Source organism: Macaca mulatta, chromosome 7, assembly GCF_049350105.2.
Source record: "Macaca mulatta isolate MMU2019108-1 chromosome 7, T2T-MMU8v2.0, whole genome shotgun sequence".
Classification (NCBI taxonomy): Eukaryota; Metazoa; Chordata; class Mammalia; order Primates; family Cercopithecidae; genus Macaca; species Macaca mulatta.
Window position 1 is genome coordinate 104,178,158 of NC_133412.1, and position 18,453 is coordinate 104,196,610.

The following is an 18,453-nucleotide window of genomic DNA, read 5'->3' on the forward strand; positions in this document are numbered from 1 at the left end:
CACCACGATGCCTGGCTTTTTTTTTTTTTTTTCCTTTTTTTTTGGTAAAGATGGCGTCTCACTGTGTTTCCCAGGCTGGTCCCCAAATTCTGGTCTCAAGCTGTCCTGCCACCATGGCCTCTCAAAGTGCTAGAATTATAGGTGTGAGCCACCACGCCTGGCCCCTCTGGCCCAGGTGTCATTGAATGTCATTGTGTGTCATTGAATGCAAATAGTTTAAAAAAGGAAGTTCATACCTCTCCCTCACCACTCCCAACACTTGTCTAAGCATATTCCCTTCTTACTGTCTTACCTCAGTTTCATAATTATTTCATTTCCCTCCTCCTCGATGATTAATAACCATGATAGGTGCTTACAGCATTCATCTTCAGTTCTCAGATGTGTACTTGTCTCTCGAGTCTCCACAATGTTTATTTTGGCATTGTATATTTTATAGTATAAATAGTTTAAAGTTGTGTTTCTCTAGTTTTTTACCACTGCATCCTGCTACAGTTAAAATTGTCTAATGTTTAAGAGTGTGCAAGAAAAGAAAGATATATCCAAGTCTTTGGAAACCTTCATTTACTCTTTTCAAAACTTACATCCTAATGAATATCAATTCAACATGTCCTTATTTGTCATCCTTGCTCTTGAAGTCAGTGGGAAGGAATGCTGTGCTTGTAAGGTAGAAACCAATTTGATCCCTTGATGTAACACCTCAACGAGATCTTTTTACATCTCATTTTACCACTTAATGCAAGCAGGACATTTAAAGGCAAAGGTTTGGCCATGAGTACCTTTGAGACATTTTCCTTTTACCCGGCAGTTGAAATCCAAGGTATAGAATTATAATTTCTAACTATCATAAAGATGGTTTTTATTTAGATGGTTTTTAAATAACTTTGCTGAAAGGGAGTAAAAGAAAGGATGGTGATCTTAACTTCCTGGTAACCTGCCATAATTTACTGACAGTAATTTGTGAGACAAGTAAAAGCAGCATTTAATAGCAAATGATTAAACACCACAGAGTATGTTGCAACCCTACCCACAGCCATGAGCTTATCTTCCTGGAAAAGGGAGTGAATGGCCACAGGCCTCCCCCATGGCACAGCTGTTATATCCCCAGCTGAGCTGGTCTAGATAACATCCTGTTCTACACAGGGAGTGAAGGCAACAACCCTAGGCTTGGCCACACTGGGCCTGGCTCTTTACACCTTAGCGTTTAGAATTGCTGTAAGATAACCACTTGTGACCGGACGTAGTGGCTCAAGCCTGTAATCCTAGCACTTTGGGAGGCCGAGATGAGGTCAGGAGATCGAGACCATCCTGGCTAACACGGTGAAACCCCGTCTCTACTAAAGAAAAATACAAAAAACTAGCCGGGCGAGGTGGCGGGCACCTGTAGTCCCAGCTACTCGGGAGGCTGAGGCAGGAGAATGGCGTGAACCCGGGAGGCGGAGCTCGCAGTGAGCTGAGATCCAGCCACTGCACACCAGCCTGGGCGACAGAGCGAGACTCCGAGACTCCGTCTCAAAAAAAAAAAAACAAAAAAAACATAATCACCTGTCTAATAGGGCTTAGGAAACAAGAAGTGAGCTGGGAGGACGAAATGTATATATACATATAAAACTTAGTCCAAGTATTATATCATAATGTTTCTAGTTGCAGCAAGGAAATAATACAGTTGATCCTTGAACAATACAGGCTTGAACTGCACAGATCCATTTATATGCAGCTTTTTTTCCAACGAAACACAGATGGAAAATACAGTGTTTGTGGCATGCAAAACCCCAGTTATATGGGGCTGACTTTTTGTGTACGTAGTTTCCACAGGGCCTACTGCAGGACTTGAGTATGCACAGATTTGGTTATACTCAAGGCAGTCCCGGAACTAATAACCTGCATACCAAGGGTTGACTGTAATGAAAACAGCTCAGTTGTAAAGTGAATATTTACTGTAGACCAGCCCCTTTGCTAAGTGCTATTTGTGTTACCCATCTCACTCTCACACCTCAGAGTTAACCATCCCCTGGGGTTCAAAAAACCCAAGCAACTTAAGCATCACATGGCAGGTATGTGGCAAAGCCAAAACTTAGCCAGGTCTGTCTTACTCAGGTCTGAGCTTTTAAGCAATGCATTCTCCTATCTCCTCAAGCAGGCAAAACCCCCAAAGAAAAAAATACTTGCTGGTTTCCAGCTTGACTTAGCTGTTTAGCCCAGTGCTTAGTGGGACCCATCCTCTATCGTGGTGTTCCCCAGCCTCTGTATTTGCTGGGATTCTGATTAGTCCAAGAACTACTCATTCACCAAAGGTCCTGTTCTTCCATGCAATCTGCTTATTTCACTAGATGCATGGGATGACACATGAAAAAGGACATTCAGGCATCTAGTGAAATAGGGAGAATCATAAAGGAGAGTCTGGACTCTACTTTTCTTCTTTTTTTTTTGAGTCGGAGTCTCCCTGTGTCGCCCAGACTGCAGTGCAGTGGCACGATCTCGGCGCACTTCAGCCTCCGCCTCCCGGGTTCAAACAATCCTCCTGCCTCAGCCTCCTGAGTAGCTGGGACTACAGGCTCATGCCACCACACCCAGGTATTATTTTTGTATTTTAGTAGAGACCGAGTTTCACCCTGAGGTCTCGAACTCCTGACCTCAAATGATCCACTGCCTCAGGCTCCCAAAGTGCTGGGATTACGGTCATAAGCCACTGTGCCTGGCCTAATTTTGGTATTTTTTAGTAGATAGTGGGGTTTTACCATGTTGGCCAGGCTTGTCTCAAACCCCTGACCTCAAGTGATCCGCCCACCTCAGCCTTCCAAAGTGCTGGGATTACAGGTGTGAGTCGCTGCTTGCCTGGGCAGTCAACTCCACTCTTCAACAGGCATGGATGCCTCATCAAACAGACAATTAATGTTTTGTGCTCAAAGAGGCTGTGAAGTAGATCAAGCCCTGTAAATCAGCCTCTGACTGGTATTCTGACAGCCAAGCTTTTAGCAAACTGACTCTTAACAGACACCTTCTGATGAACTGTTGCTAAGATCACCAGCTGCAAATGCTTACCTGGGATGACCTAGCCCTGTAATAATCTCCCCCACTTTCAGTCTCCTAAGCAGCAGATTGGGAAACTGGTCCCTGAAATTGCAGCTGCTAAAAGTGACACCTAATATTTGTGAACAAGTTGTACCTATACATTAAAATCCAACTTTGTTTTCTTTTTTTTTTTTGAGATGGAGTCTCGCTCTGTTGTCAGGCTGGAGTGCAGTGGTGCGATGTCGGCTCACTGCAATCTCTGCCTTACAGGTTCAAGTGATTCTTCTGTCTCAACCTCCTGAGTAGCTGGGACTACAGGTGCATGCGCCACCACACCCAGCTAATTTTTGTATTTTTAGTAGAGACAGGATTTCACCATGTTGGCCAGGATGGTCTCGATCTCCTGACCTCGTCATCCGCCTGCCTCAGCCTCCCAAATTTGGTGCTGGGATTACAGGCGTGAGCCACCGCACCTGGCTGTAAAATCAAATTTTTAACCAAGATTTCAGATTGATCTGTATGCCACGTTTATTCCACATCATTTCTCATTTATTCTAGACACAAATCTAGTGTTTTATGCATAGCAAATAGTGATAAAGTGAATGGGAAAACTTTTTAAATCCTGGAGGTTTATTTATTTATTGAGACAGAGTTTAGCTCTTGTCGCCCAGGCTGGAGTACAGTGGCACAATCTCGGCTCACTGCAAACTCCGCCTCCTGGGTTCAAGTGATTCTCTTGCCTCAGGCTCCTGAGTAGCTGGGATTACAGGCGCCTGCCACCATGTCCAGCTACTTTTTGTATTTTTAGTAGAGAAAGGGTTTCACCATGTTAACCAGGCTGTTCTTGAACTCCTGACCTCAGGCAATCCGCCCTCCTCGGCCTCCCAAAGCACTGGGATTACAGGCATGAGCCACTGCACCCGGCCAGGTCTATTTATTTTTAAAGGACCTTAGGAATCACCCTGCTCAGGGTTCTCAACCTGGAGCCCAGAATAGGTGTCAGCAAAGTCTGTGGATGTCCTGAGGTTCTTTTACAGCATTTAAGTACGTATCTCCTTGCACATTTTTCTGTAAAAGATTCATTAGCTTTCTTTGTATTCTCAGAGGGGTCTGTGTTCTAGTTTAATATACTTACATTACCAGATGAGGATGCTAAAGTTAATGAAATCAAATGGATTCTCTGATAGCACACAGTAAGAATTCACTAGGAATTGGCCGGGCATGGTGGCTCATACCTGTAATCCCAGCACTGTGGGAGGCCGAGGTGGGCGGATCATGAGGTCAGGAGATCCAGACCATCCTGGCTAATACAGTGAAACCCCGTCTCTACTGAAAATACAAAAAATTAGCTGGGTGTGGTGGGGAGCGCCTGTAGTCCCAGTTGAGGCAGGAGAACCTGGGAGGCGGAGCTTACAGTGAGCTGAGATTACACCACTGCACTCCAGCCTGGGGGACAGAGTGTGAGACTGTTTAAAAAAAAAAAAAAATTCACTAGGAATTTATGTTATAAGCAAATATTGGCTGGAGGCAGTGGCTCATGCCTATAATCCCAGCACTTGGATGGCTAAGGCAGGAGGACCCCTTAAGGCCAGGAGTTCAAGACCAGCCTGAGCAAAATAGTGAGGACCCCCCCCCATCTCTACAAAAATAAAAATAAAGGCCAAGCGCAGTGGCTCATGCCTGTAATCCCAGCACTTTGGGAGGCCGAGGCGGGCGGCTTACTTTAGGTCAGGAGTTCGAGACCAGCCTGGCCAACATGGTGAAACCCTGTCTCTACTAAAAATACAAAAATCAACCAGGCATGGTGGCAGGCACCTGTAGTCTTAGCTACTCAGGAGGTTGAGGCAGGAGAATCACTTGAACCCAGGAGGCAGAGGTTGCAGTGAGCTGAGATTGATTGCACCATTGCACTCTAGCCTGGGTAACAGAGTGAGACTCTGTCTCAAAAATAAAAATAAAAATAAATAAAAATTAACTGGGCATAGTGACATGTATCTGTAGTCCCAGCTACTCCCAGCTACTTGAGAAACAGAGGCTAGAGGATCACTTGAGCCTAAGAGTTCAAGGCTGTAGTGAGCCATGATAGTACTACTATACTCCAGCCTGGGCCAGTATCCTCAGGACTATTAAGGACATGAAGAAGGAAGACTGAGAAACTGTTCCAGACCAGAACAGACTAAAGCAACATGACAGTTTTTTTGTTTTGTTTTGTTTTGTTTGAGACGGAGTCTCACTCTGTCCCCCTGGCTGGAGTGCAGTGGCCAGATCTCAGCTCACTGCAAGCTCCGCCTCCCGGGTTCAGGCCATTCTCCTGCCTCAGCCTCCCGAGTAGCTGGGACTACAGGCGCCCGCCACCTCGCCCGGCTAGTTTTTTTGTATTTTTTAGTAGAGACGGGGTTTCACTGTGTTAGCCAGGATGGTCTCGATCTCCTGACCTCGTGATCCACCTGTCTCAGAACATGACAGTTAAATGCACTATAGTATCCTGGATGGGATGCAGGAACAAAAAGAGGACATTAGTGGAAAAATCGATGAACTCCAAATAAAGTCTGGAGTTAATAATAATGTACCAATATTGGTTTCTTAGTTTTGGCAAATGTACCATGGTAATGTGAGATGCTAACATTGGCCATCTTTGCAACTTTACTATAAATCTAAAATTTCAAACGTTAAAATTTCATTTAAGAACTATTATTCATCTTAGTTTTTTGCACTGATTCTCACAGATATTATACAATGTGAATACGATTTTGTCAGCTGAGCCAGACCAGCCAGCTCTGGTGGTCATGATGAAAGAAGGACTGGCCATTCATCAATATTATGCTCACTTGCATTGATTTTTCCAAAACCTATGTTGAGTGTAAGAGAAACAAACACGAGATTCAATACAACTGAGTTAGACATAATAGCACAAGCATGAACCCCTGAATGAGGAGGATGAGTTAGGGGTGTCATGGATCCATGCATATGCTTGGCCTTTGAACCGCAGCCCACCTCTGACACAAAGCCATGCAGTGACTTTGGGTATCATCTTTTCTTTTTTCTTTTTTTTTTTTTTTGGGACAGAGTCTTGCTCTGTCACCCAGGCTGGAGTGCAGTGGCACAATCTTGGCTTACTATAACCTCCGCCTCCCGGGCTCAAGAGATTCTCTTCCCTTAGTTGGAGTATAGTGACGCCATCACAGCTCACTGCGACCTCCACCTCCCGGGTTCAAGCAATTCTCCTGCCTCAGCCTTCTGAGTAGCTGGGATTATAGGTGTGCACCACCATGCCCAGTTAATTTTTGTATTTTTAGTAGAGCCAAGGATTCACCATATTGGCCAGGCTGGTCTTGATCTCCTAACCTCAAATGATCCGCCTGCCTGGCCTCCCAAAGTGCTGGGATTACAAGCACGAGCCACCGCGCCCTTCTAAACTTTAACCTGCTTGACCTTAAAATAAGGATAACACGCTTGATACGGTGGCTCATGCCCGTAATCCCAACACTTTGGGAGGCCAAGGCAGGATGATCACTTCAGCCTAAGTGTTCAAGACCAGCCGGCAATATAGTGAAACCTCATCTTTGCAAAAAGTTAAAAAATTAGCTGGGCATGATAGTGCATGCCTATAATCCTAGCTATTCAGGAGGCTGAGGTGGGATCACTTGAGTACAGAGGAAGATGCTGCAGTAAGCTGAGATTGCACCACTGCACTCCAGCCTGGGTGCAGAGTGAGGCCCTATCTCAAAAATAAAGGATAACAGAAGTACCTGCCTCAAACAGTTGTGAGAATTGCTCAGGATAGGACCTTACAGAGCTTGTTATAGGGCCTAGACGAATTTGATAAATTGATATCACTACTATTTCCACCACTAAGGAAAGAAAAGCTTTACTATAGATCTTGTCTCCATTGCCCATAAAATAAAGCCGAAATTCCTTAGCATGACGTCTAAAGCCAATTATATCATATGTGAGTAGCTTAATTTCCAGCAACTATTCTTCCCACGCCCTGAACTGCAGCCCCAGTGAACTTCCCAGAGCTTTCATACCCATTTTCTCTGCCTCAGTCGTCCCTGTAGCTCATTCTTCATGACCTCACATCAGTGCCCCTTCTCTGGGAAGCAGTTCTTCACTCTCCTGTGACGTTCCTTGTCCCTCCCTTCTGTACACCCATGGAAGCAGAGCTCTCCCAGTTATAACTCATCACCTTGTACTGCTGTTGTTTACCTACCTCGCACCTTTGCTAGGTATAAAAATCAGAAGATCAGAAGTCCTTACTACTTCATCTCCCCATTCTTCTGGTGCTTGACACGTCGTTGTTACCCAGCAAAATGGATGAATAAATTGAATGAATATAAACAGAAGTACTGCAGTTGCTCAGAATTGTTTTGGAGAATAACTGATGAAAATTTATCGTTGGTTTTTATTTATTAAAACCTCAATTAGTTCATAGGAATGAAGACTGATATTATCAGATGATACTTACTACTACTTTATTTACTGTTTATCTATAAAACATTTAATATAATTCTTTGAGAAATTTGATCTTGCCTTTCTGGGTGTTTGTTTGTTTGTTTGTTTTTGTCTTCAAGGTTCCAGTTACAGCCATCTCTTGTCAAAATTTTTGAACTATATTTGGAAAACTACTGGCCAGGAAAGAAAAATGATAAAATTTTTCCTCATGGTGAATAAACAAGGGCAGACTCGACTTTCTAAGTACTATGAACATGTGGATATTAATAAGCGTACACTTCTGGAAACAGAAGTTATAAAGAGCTGTCTCTCTCGGTCCAATGAACAAGTAAGTCTCTGGTCCTCTCCTTTATCTCTGCATTCAACTCGGCCTTGGTAGATTTGTTATTACTGAGTCTCAGGGGCCATCATTTTCTTTGATCTATATTCCTTCAACAGCTACTAAGGAAAATAAGAAGTGATGTGAAATGAAAAACTGAAAGAAGCATAGCTCTCTTTACATCCCTTTAAGAAAATTAAACCAGGCCGGGCGCGGTGGCTCAAGCCTGTAATCCCAGCACTTTGGGAGGCCGAGGCGGCTGGATCACGAGGTCAGGAGATCGAGACCATCCTGGCTAACATGGTGAAACCCCGTCTCTACTAAAAATACAAAAAACTAGCCGGGCGTGGTGGCGGGCGCCTGTAGTCTCAGCTACTCGGAGGCTGAGGCGGGAGAAAGGCGTGAACCCGGGAGGTGGAGCTTGCAGTGAGCCGAGATCGCGCCACTGCACTCCAGCCTGGGCGACAGAGCGAGACTCCGTCTCAAAAAAAAAAAAAAAAAAAAAAAGAAAATTAAACCAAGGAAAACCTGGAAGAATCTTGGATTCTTGGCCGGGCGCGGTGGCTCAAGCCTGTAATCCCAGCACTTTGGGAGGCCGAGACGGGCAGATCACGAGGGCAGGAGATCGAGACCATCCTGGCTAAGATGGTGAAACCCCGTCTCTACTAAAAAATACAAAAAAACTAGCCGGGCAAGGTGGCGGGCGCCTGTAGTCCCAGCTACTCGGGAGGCTGAGGCAGGAGAATGGCGTGAACCCGGGAGGCGGAGCTTGCAATGAGCTGAGATCCAGCCACTGCACTCCAGCCTGGGCGACAGAGCAAGACTCCGTCTCAAAAAAAAAAAAAAAAAAAAAAGAATCTTGGGTTCTTATTTAAGTCAGCATGTTTGTCTCGATGCACCTTGGAAACGACAATAAAATTTCCTTCTGCTAATAGACACCTCTTCTTTTTTTGTTCTTATGAATTCAGCCCCTGAAACTCTCATGAGTGCCTGTAGCAGGTAGCTTTCTATAAGCCAAAAAATGAAGATCAGATGATTGGTATAGAGGTAAATACTGAAGACCCATTTTGTGCCAGAGGATAATGTTATTCTCAAATGGGGTGGTTTTATTCTGCTTATTATTTTTGTAAATATACCACCAATATAATGCTGAAACCAGTGATTTAAAAACAAAACAAGTTTGATTTCATTATCTAGGTGGGGAAAATGGAAATTAAAAATTCATATGAAACAACACATTTATCCATCTTCCAAAATGGAGATTAAGGCTGGGTGCAATGGCTCACGCCTGTAATCCCAGCACTGTGGGAGGCAGAAGCGGGTGGATCACCAGAGATAAGGAGTTCGAGACCAGCCTGGCCAATATGGTGAAAAATTAGCTGGGCGTAATTATGCACAACTGTAGTCCCAGCTACTGGGGAGGCCGAGTCAGGAAAATTGTTTGAACATGGGAGGTGGAGGTTGCAGTCAGCCAAGACTGCTTCATTACACTCCAGCCTGAACGACAAGAGCAAAACTCTGTCTCAAAAAAAAAAAAAAAAAGGTTAAATAGGAATTTTAAAACTGAGTCCATTTTTTTTTGTTTTGTTTTTTGAGATGGAGTCTTCCTTTGTCGCCCAGGCTGGAGTGCAGTGGCGCCATCGTGGCTCACTGCAATCTCCGCCTCCGAGGTTCAAGCGATCCTCCTGCCTCAGCCTCCTGAGTAGCTGGGATTCCAGGTGCGTGCCACCACACCTGGCTAATTTTTGTATTTTTAGTAGAGATGGGTTTTCACCATGTTGGTCATGCTGGTCTCAAACTCCTGACCTCAAGTGATCTGCCTGCCTTGATGCTGGGATTACAGGGATGAGCCACTCCTAAAGTGCTGGGATTACACGCATGAGCCACTGCGCCTGGCCAAAAACCGAGTCCATTTTGTAAATAATTTTTTCCCTAGCTCATACCTTGAACAAAATTTTTTTTTTTTTTTTTTTTTTGAGACAGAGTTTTGCTCTTGCCCAGGCTGGAGTGCAACGGCATGATCTCGGCTCACTGCAACCTCTGCCTCCCGGGTTCAAGTAATTCTTCTGCCTCAGCCTCCCAGGTAGCTGAGATTACAGGCATGTGCCACCACGACCGGCTAATTTTGTGTTTTTTTTTTTTTTTTTTTTTTTGAGACGGAGTCTCGCTCTGTCACCCAGGCTGGAGTGCAGTGGCCGGACCTCAGCTCACTGCAAGCTCCGCCTCCCGGGTTTACGCCATTCTCCTGCCTCAGCCTCCCGAGTAGCTGAGACTGCAAGCGCCCGCCACCTCGCCCGGCTAGTTTTTTTTTTGTATTTTTTAGTAGAGACGGGGTTTCACGGTGTTCGCCAGGATGGTCTCGATCTCCTGACCTCGTGATCCGCCCGTCTCGGCCTCCCAAAGTGCTGGGATTACAGGCTTGAGCCACCGCGCCCGGCTAATTTTGTATTTTTAGTAGAGACGAGGTTTCTCCATGTTGGTCAGGCTGGTCTTGAAATCCCGACCTCAAGTGATCCACCCGCCTCAGCCTCCTAAAATGCTGGGATTACAGGCGTGAGCCACCACGCCCAGCCCCTTGAACAAAATTTTTATGAAGAATTTTATTTAGAGAATTACTTAATCCAGGTCCTAAACTTGCCAGATCTATTGGAAATTACTCAACAACTGAGGGAAAATCAGAAAACTTGTTTAACTCATGCATTTTAATCTTGTCAGTTCTCCATTTCACTGCATAGTGGGCTGCCTGTGAGCACCACTGCTAAATCATAAAATATTAAGCTACATCAGTGCTCAAAAGTAACATGGCACAAACTGGCATCTAAACTGATTTTTCAGTTAGGACATCTCAGAGTTCCTCTTTGAATTACTACTTTGGCCTGCCATGGCACACACTGTTTCATGTTGTCAGATGGAAACAGAAACTTTTAAAGGGCTGTGTTAATAGCCACATACTTTAAGTAAAAGTAAATAGTCTTAGAAGCATTCCTGTTTGAACCTTTCTGCAGAATGCAGGCACTCAATTTCAAACATCATTTTCACTGATAGGTTACCCTTTGAAACGAAAGCTTTGGAATGAATATACTGTTAGATACTTTTGATGCATTCTAAATTATTTTAGATTTTAAAAGGAGTCCACTGGGCTTTTGGCATAATCAGGCACCAACGTAGCATAATAGCAGCTTAGTTTTTATCCATAGAGGTGCTTTGATACTTTTTTTTTAATGTCAGAAACTCCTGAGAGGCTTTGAAAAATGTTCCTCAGTTCTTTCAAAAAGGTTGTGTTTCCTTGAAAGATCCAGCTGAGCAGAGATCACACTGGCTCTACAGTGAGCCAAAAGCTGCAGAATGCTTCTGTACTCATTACCTTTATCCTAATTTTAAATAAAAACCTAAATTCCTCCATTTTATAGACTGTCAGATGGCTTTCCCATAGAGGCATTTCCATGGTCAAAACTTGCAGCTTCATTCCCAGGTACATCCGAGCACCCAAGAGCAACACATCCAGCACACCCTAAAATCCAGAAGAAGAGTAACCCTGTGCTTCTGTCCACTCTCCACCTCCCATCCACTCAGCGCCTTCCCATAATTCTTTGTACAAAGGCGATAGGAAAGGGATAAATGAGACGGAAGTTTTATCCATGTGTCAGTGGTGGCAGGCTAGTTATTAATTCATACGAAGCAATGTTTACAATGCGAGATTTTGTCTAGCATCTGCCACAAAAAGGCCATCTTTAAATGATTTATAAAATAATCTACATGGATTCTTTTCATGAGTCTAGGACAAAGCAACCAATTTTTGTTTGTTTGTACCATGTATTTGGCTCCTCAATGACTATTAAATAGTACAAAACCGAGAATATCTAATTGCTTCCAAAAAAGTCTTGGCGGGGGGCCGGGCGCGGTGGCTCAAGCCTGTAATCCCAGCACTTTGGGAGGCTGAGACGGGAGGATCACGAGATCAAGAGATCGAGACCATCCTGCTAACACGGTGAAACCCCGTCTCTACTAAAAAAAAAAAAAAAAAACTAGCCGGGCGAGGTGGCGGCCGCCTGTAGTCCCAGCTACTCCGGAGGCTGAGGCAGGAGAATGGAGTGAACCCGGGAGGCGGAGCTTGCAGTGAGCTGAGATCCGGCCACTGCACTCCAGCCTGGGCGACAGAGCAACACTCTGTCTCAAAAAAAAAAAAAAAAAAAAGTCTTGGGGAGGTGAGGAGAAGAAAGTCTTCTTTATCATGTTTGCTTATTTCCACTTCAGAGGCACTTTGCTGATTATTCATTATCTTTGCCTGCTGAGTTCCACACAGAGCCAAGCAAAGGAATGAGAAGGAGTGTAAGTGGGAACCCATGTGAACACTCAGACTTTTTTTCAAGACTTCTCCAATTTCCACTAGAGATGCTTCCAAGTGGTCCCCTGAATATTGTGAGAAGGCCACCAGTGGTTGTGTAACATCTTAATATTTTATATTTCTAGGAATGTTTGTCAGATGAATCAGAACCTAGAACTTATGCATGTCATTTTAAATAACTCTCTCTCAACAACAGGAGTTAATATCTCATTGTGTTTTGTCTAGTGCTCTTTCATTGAATATAAGGATTTTAAGCTGATATATCGGCAGTATGCAGCTCTCTTCATTGTGGTTGGAGTTAATGACACTGAGGTAAGATAATAGAAGAGCCCTTGGAAAATGCAATAATTTCTTTCTACTTGCCTCCCTAAGAATTATGCGTCTCTTGATTTTTTTTTTTTTTTTTTTTTGACGGAGTCTTGCCCTGTTGCCAGGCTGTAGTACAGTGGCACGATCTCAGCTCACTGCAACCTTAACCTCCCAGGTTCAAGCGATTCCCCAGCTTCAGCCTCCCAAGCAGCTGGGATTACAGGCACGTGCCACCACACCCGGCTAATTTTTTGTATTTAGGAGAGATGGGGTTTCGCCATGTTGGCCAAGATGGTCTTGATTTCCTGACCTCATGATCTGCCTCCCTCAGACTCCCAATTTATTTTTATTTTTATTTTTTTAAGAGACAGACTAGCGTGCAATGGCACAGTCATAGCTCACTGCAGCCTTCAATGCCTGGTTTCAAGCATCTTCCCATCTCAGCCACCTGACTAGCTGGGACTACAGGCCCACACTCCCAAGCCCAGCTAATTTTTTTGCTTTTATTTTTTTTAGAGAGGGGGTCTCACTGTGTTGCCCAGGTTGGTCTAGAACTCCTGACTTCAAGCGATCTTCCTGGCTTAGCCTCCCAAGTAGCTGGGAATACAGACACAAGCCACTGTGCCTGGCTAGGATCTTGGTTTCTAGCAAGGATGAGGAAAGTTGTGTGGAAGAGAAATATCTAGGATGTTTCTTGGATTAGATGAGGAGCTTGCAAAGTAGAGAAGCCCCAAACCACAGAATGCCTTTTTCTGTTGTAAGCAATACCAGTGCCCTGCCCTTGTTCTCTTGAACAATGAAGCAGCTCAGATAAGTATAGAGACCAACTGATTCTGGCATTAAACATGGGCTGATATATCAAAAGCCAGTGAAAACTATAAAGATGATTGTATTGTGATTACATCCCCTCAAATTTATTTAGTTCACCCCTTCACAAATGCCACTCCCAGATCAACAGCACTTATGGACATGGAATCCCTGAAAGGATGTTTTACATCTAGCTGAAATATTGATTCGTTGTTTTTTATCCATGAACCAAACTTTGAAGTGGTTTTCCCATCTCCACAGATAGAAAAATGATGGCATGAAGAACCTGAACAATTACTTAAGCCAATTTGTGGTAAAGTCAGGAAATGGAGCTAAGAACTCTAAATACTAGACACTAAGATTTTAATCTGGCTAGATTTATCACAGACTTCAAAAAAAAGATTCTTTTGGAGACAGAGTCTCACGTTGTCACCAGCCTAGAGTGCAGTGGTGCCATCTCGGCTCACTACAACCTCCGCCTCCTGGGTTCAAGCGATTCTCCTGCCTCAGCCTCCCGAGTAGCTGGGACTACAGGTGCCCACCACCACGCCCAGCTAATTTTTGTATTCTTAGTAGAGACGGGGTTTCACCTTTTGGCCAGGATGATCTCGATCTCCTGACCCCGTGATCCACCTGCCTCAGCCCCCCATAGTGCTGGGATTACAGGCGTGAGCCACCGCACCCGGCCTAAATTTTTTAAGACAGGGTCTCTCTCTGTCACCCAGGCTAGAATGCAGTGGCACCTTCACCTCTCACTGTAGCCTTGACCTCTTGGCCTGAAGTGATCCTTCCACCTCAGTGTCACGATCCCGAGTACCTAAGACTACAGGCTCATACCAAGATATCTGGATATTTTTACTTTATTTATTTATTTATTTATTTATTTATTTATTTTTGTTTATTTATTTATTTTTTGAGACGGAGTCTCGCTATGTCACTCAGGTTGGAGTACAGTGACACGATCTTGGCTCACTTCAATCTCAGCCTCCCAGGTTCAAGTGTTCCTCCTGGGTTCAAGCAATTCTCCTGCCTCAGCCTCCCATGTAGCTGGGATTACAAGCGTGTGACACCATGCCCAGCTAATTTTTGTATTTTTAGTAGAGACGAAGTTTCACTGTGTTGGCAAGGCTGGTCTTGAGCTCCTGACCTCAAGTGATCTGCCCATCTCAGCCTCCCAAAGTGCTAGGATTACAGGCATGAGCCATTACGCCCAGCCTATTTTTTAATTTTTTGTAAAGAAGAGATCTCATTATGTTGCCCAGGCTGGTCTTGAACTTCTGAGCTCAAGTGATCCTCCCACCTCATCCTCCCAAAGTGGTGGGGATTACAGGTGTGAGCCACCACGCATGACCTTTTTGTTTTTTAAGACAGGACCTCGCTCTGTTTCCCAGGCTGGAGTACAGTGGTGCCATCATAGCTTACTGCAGCCTTGAACTCCTGGGGTCAAGCCATCCTCCTGCCTCAGCCTCATGAGTAGCTGAGACTACAGGCATGCAACACCACACCTGGCTAGTTTTTTAAATTTTTTGTGGAGACGGAGTCTCACTATGTTGCCTAGGCTGGTCTTGAACTCCTGGCCCCAAGCCATCCTCTCACCTTGGCCTCCCAACTTGCTAGGATTACAGATACGAACCACCAAACCTGGCCAAAAAAAAAATCCTAGAGGTTAAGGTTTATCTACATTTCCCCTATTGATAAGCATCTTTTAAACAAGTGAATACAGAACTGTTCCAAGTATTTGTCAGTGGGAGGCTACTTTCCTCACATTATCAGTTCACTTAAAGCTGGAAGCTGACTGGGATGTTCTGTCTGATTTGCATGAGGGCCACACTAAAATTGATTCTACCTTTCTTCTTTTATTTTAGAACGAGATGGCTATTTATGAATTCATTCATAACTTTGTGGAAGTTTTAGATGAGTATTTCAGCCGAGTGGTAAGTCTAATGGCTAAAAAATGGTTTACTTCCTCAACCCAGTTTCCCAGAAATTGAGTCTCTTTGGACCTATATCAAGAACATGTGTTAGGCCGGGCACGGTGGCTCAAGCCTGTAATCCCAGCACTTTGGGAGGCCGAGGCGGGCGGATCACAAGGTCAGGAGATCGAGACCACAGTGAAACCCCGTCTCCACTAAAAATACAAAAAATTAGCCGGGTGCGGTGGCGGGCGCCTGTAGTCCCAGCTACTCAGGAGGCTGAGGCAGGAGAATGGCGTGAACCCAGGAGACGGAGCTTGCAGTGAGCCGAGATCGCGCCACTGCACTCCAGCCTGGGCAACAGCGTGAGACTCCGTCTCAAAAAAAAAAAAAAAAGAACATGTGTTAATACAGAGTTTTAATAAGTAAAAATTAAAACTTAAGTGATGCCAAATTTTCTTTATCTTTTCTGCTGGTTTATCCAAAGTATTACAAGCCTATATATGCCTGAGATCTTTATAAAGAACTGGAAAAAAAAAAAAAAACCCTCTTACAGCCGGCGCCGTGGCTCACGCCTGTAATCCCAGCACTTTGGGAGGTGAGGCGGGCGGATCTGAGGTCAGGAGATCGAGACCATCCTGACTAACACAGTGAAACCCCGTCTCTACTGAAAATACAAAAAACTAGCCGGGCGAGGTGGGGGGCGCCTGTAGTCCCAGCTACTCGGGAGGCTGAGGCAGGAGAATGGCGTGAACCCGGGAGGCGGAGCTTGCAGTGAGCCGAGATCGCGCCACCGCACTCCAGCCTGGGCGACAGAGCGAGACTCATCCCAAAAAAAAAAACAAAAAACAAAACAAAACAAAAAAAACCCTCTTATTTGTTTTCACCCAATTATGAGCTTTTGTGATCTGACTTGCCCCCTCTTTTCTTCTTCCTCTGCTTTCTTTTCTTTTTTTTTTCTTTTTCTTTTCTTTTCTTTTTTTTTTTTTTTTTTTTTTTTTTTTGAGATGAAGGACAGAGTTTCGCTCTTGTTGCCCAGGCTGGAGTGCAGTGGCGCGATCTCGGCTCACCGCAACCTCCACCTCCTGGGTTCAAGTGATTCTCCCGCCTCGGCCTCCCGAGTAGCTGGGATTATAGGCATGCGCCACCACGCCCAGCTAATTTTGTATTTTTAGTAGACCCGGGGTTTCTCCGTGTTGGTCAGGTGGGTCTCAAACTCCCGACCTCAAGTGATCCGCCCGCCTCCGCCTCCCAAAGTGCTGGGATTACAGGCGTGAGCCACCGCGCCTGGCCCCGGCTGCCTTCTTTCCTAAGACACCAGGATACTTTTCACTTCAAGAATCATTCCCATCCAAACCCTTGTTTTGAGGGTCAAAAGTCAGTTCTCCTTAAGGAATATGTGAGCTCCTTTCCAAAAATCTTTTTGAAGCCATTTTAATAGCTATATTGAAATATATTTTATGTATAATACAGTTCACCCATTTAAAGTGTATAATTGGCCGGGCGTGTGGCTCACGCCTGTAATCCCAACACTTTGGGAGGCTGAGGCGGGTGGATCACGAGGTCAGGAGATGGAGACCATCCTGGCTAACATGGTGAAACCCCCTCTCTACTAAAATACAAAAAGTAGCCGGGCGTGGTGGCCAACGCGTATAGTCCTAGCTACTCGGGAGGCTGAGGCAGGAGAATGACGTGAACCCGGGAGGGAGACTCCGTCTCAAAATAAATAAATAAATAAAAGTATATAATTAAGCTGGGTGTAGTGGCAAGCACCTGTAGGGACAGATACTCAGGAGGATGAGGTGGGAGGATTTTAGGAAATTTCATCTCTTGACAAGGAAACATACCCATTAGCATTTCCCCTCATTATCCCCCTCCACCCACACCAGGTAACTAGTGATCTATCTTTTTTTCTTGGTAAGTTTTTTATTTTTATTTTTTATATTGATACATAAGAGATGTAGATATTTTCATGATACTTGTGATAATTTGATTCATTCATATAATGTATAAAAACCAAATCAGAGTAATTAGGATCTCCATCACCTTAAATATTTATATTTTCTTTATGTTAGGAACATTCAAATTATTCTCTTAGCTCTTTTGAAATATACAATAGATTATTGTTAACCATAGTCACCCTACTGATTTATCAAACACTAGGTCTTATTTCTTCTTTTTTTTTTTTTTTTTGGAGACGGAGTCTCGCTCTGTCGCCCAGGCTGGAGTGCAGTGGCCAGATCTCAGCTCACTGCAAGCTCCGCCTCCCGGGTTTACGCCATTCTCCTGCCTCAGCCTCCCGAGTAGCTGGGACTACAGGCGCCTGCCACCTCGCCCGACTAGTTTTTTGTATTTTTTAGTAGAGAAGGGGTTTCACTGTGTTAGCCAGGATGGTCTCGAACTCCTGACCTCGTGATTCTCCCGTCTCGGCCTCCCAAAGTGCTGGGATTACAGGCTTGAGCCACCGCGCCCGGCCAGGTCTTATTTCTTCTATCTAATTGCGTATTTGCACCCATTAATCTACCTCTCTTCATTTCCTCTTTCCTCTTCCTTTCCCAGCTTTTGGTAACCACCAATTTACTGTCTATCTTCATGATATGTACTTTTTTACTTCCCACATGAATGAGAACATGTGATATTTGTCTTTCTGTGCCTGGCTTATTTCACTTAACATAATGACCTTCAGTTCCATATGTGTTTCTGCAAATGATAGGGTTTTATTCTTTTTTATGGCTGAATAGTATTCCATTATGTATATATACCATATTTTCTTTATCCATTCATTCATTGATGGGTGCTTTGGTTGATTCCATATTTTGGCTATTGTGAACAGTGCTACAATAAACATTGGACTGCAGACATCTCTTCAATGCATTGATTTCCTTTCTTTTGGATATATACCTAATCTACTTTCTGTCTCTATAGATTTGTCTGTTCTAGATATTTCATATAAATATAATTGTACAACATGTGATTTTGGTGTGACTGGCTTCTTGCATTGAGTGTAGTGTTTTCAAGAGCCATCCATGTTGTAGCATATATCAATACTTCTTTCCTTTTTCTTGCCAGATGATATTCCATTGTATGGATGGATATACCAAATTTTTTTTATCCATTCATCAGTTGGTAGACATTTGAGTTATTTCCAGTTTTTGGCTATTGTAAATAATGCTTATATGAACATTCGTGGACACATTTTTGCATAGAACCATGCTTTCGGTTCTCTTGGACTACCTAGGAGTGCGATGTGGTAACCCCATGTTTAGCATTTTGATGAACTGCCAAACTGTTTTCCAAAG

At 44.2% G+C, this 18,453-nt stretch overlaps 1 protein-coding gene across 2 annotated transcripts in view; it reads left to right on the forward strand.

The window, feature by feature from the left end:
• The window catches only part of AP4S1 (adaptor related protein complex 4 subunit sigma 1), a 75,910-nt gene that overhangs the window by 38,626 nt on the left and 18,831 nt on the right, over positions 1 to 18,453 (forward strand). For both annotated transcript variants that reach the window (XM_077940821.1, XM_015143494.3), the window contains exons 2-4: positions 7,581 to 7,789; positions 12,351 to 12,437; positions 15,107 to 15,175. In XM_077940821.1, coding sequence (XP_077796947.1) covers positions 7,652 to 7,789; positions 12,351 to 12,437; positions 15,107 to 15,175 — 294 coding nt within the window. In that variant the 5' untranslated portion in view covers positions 7,581 to 7,651. The remainder of the gene's footprint in view (positions 1 to 7,580; positions 7,790 to 12,350; positions 12,438 to 15,106; positions 15,176 to 18,453) is intronic.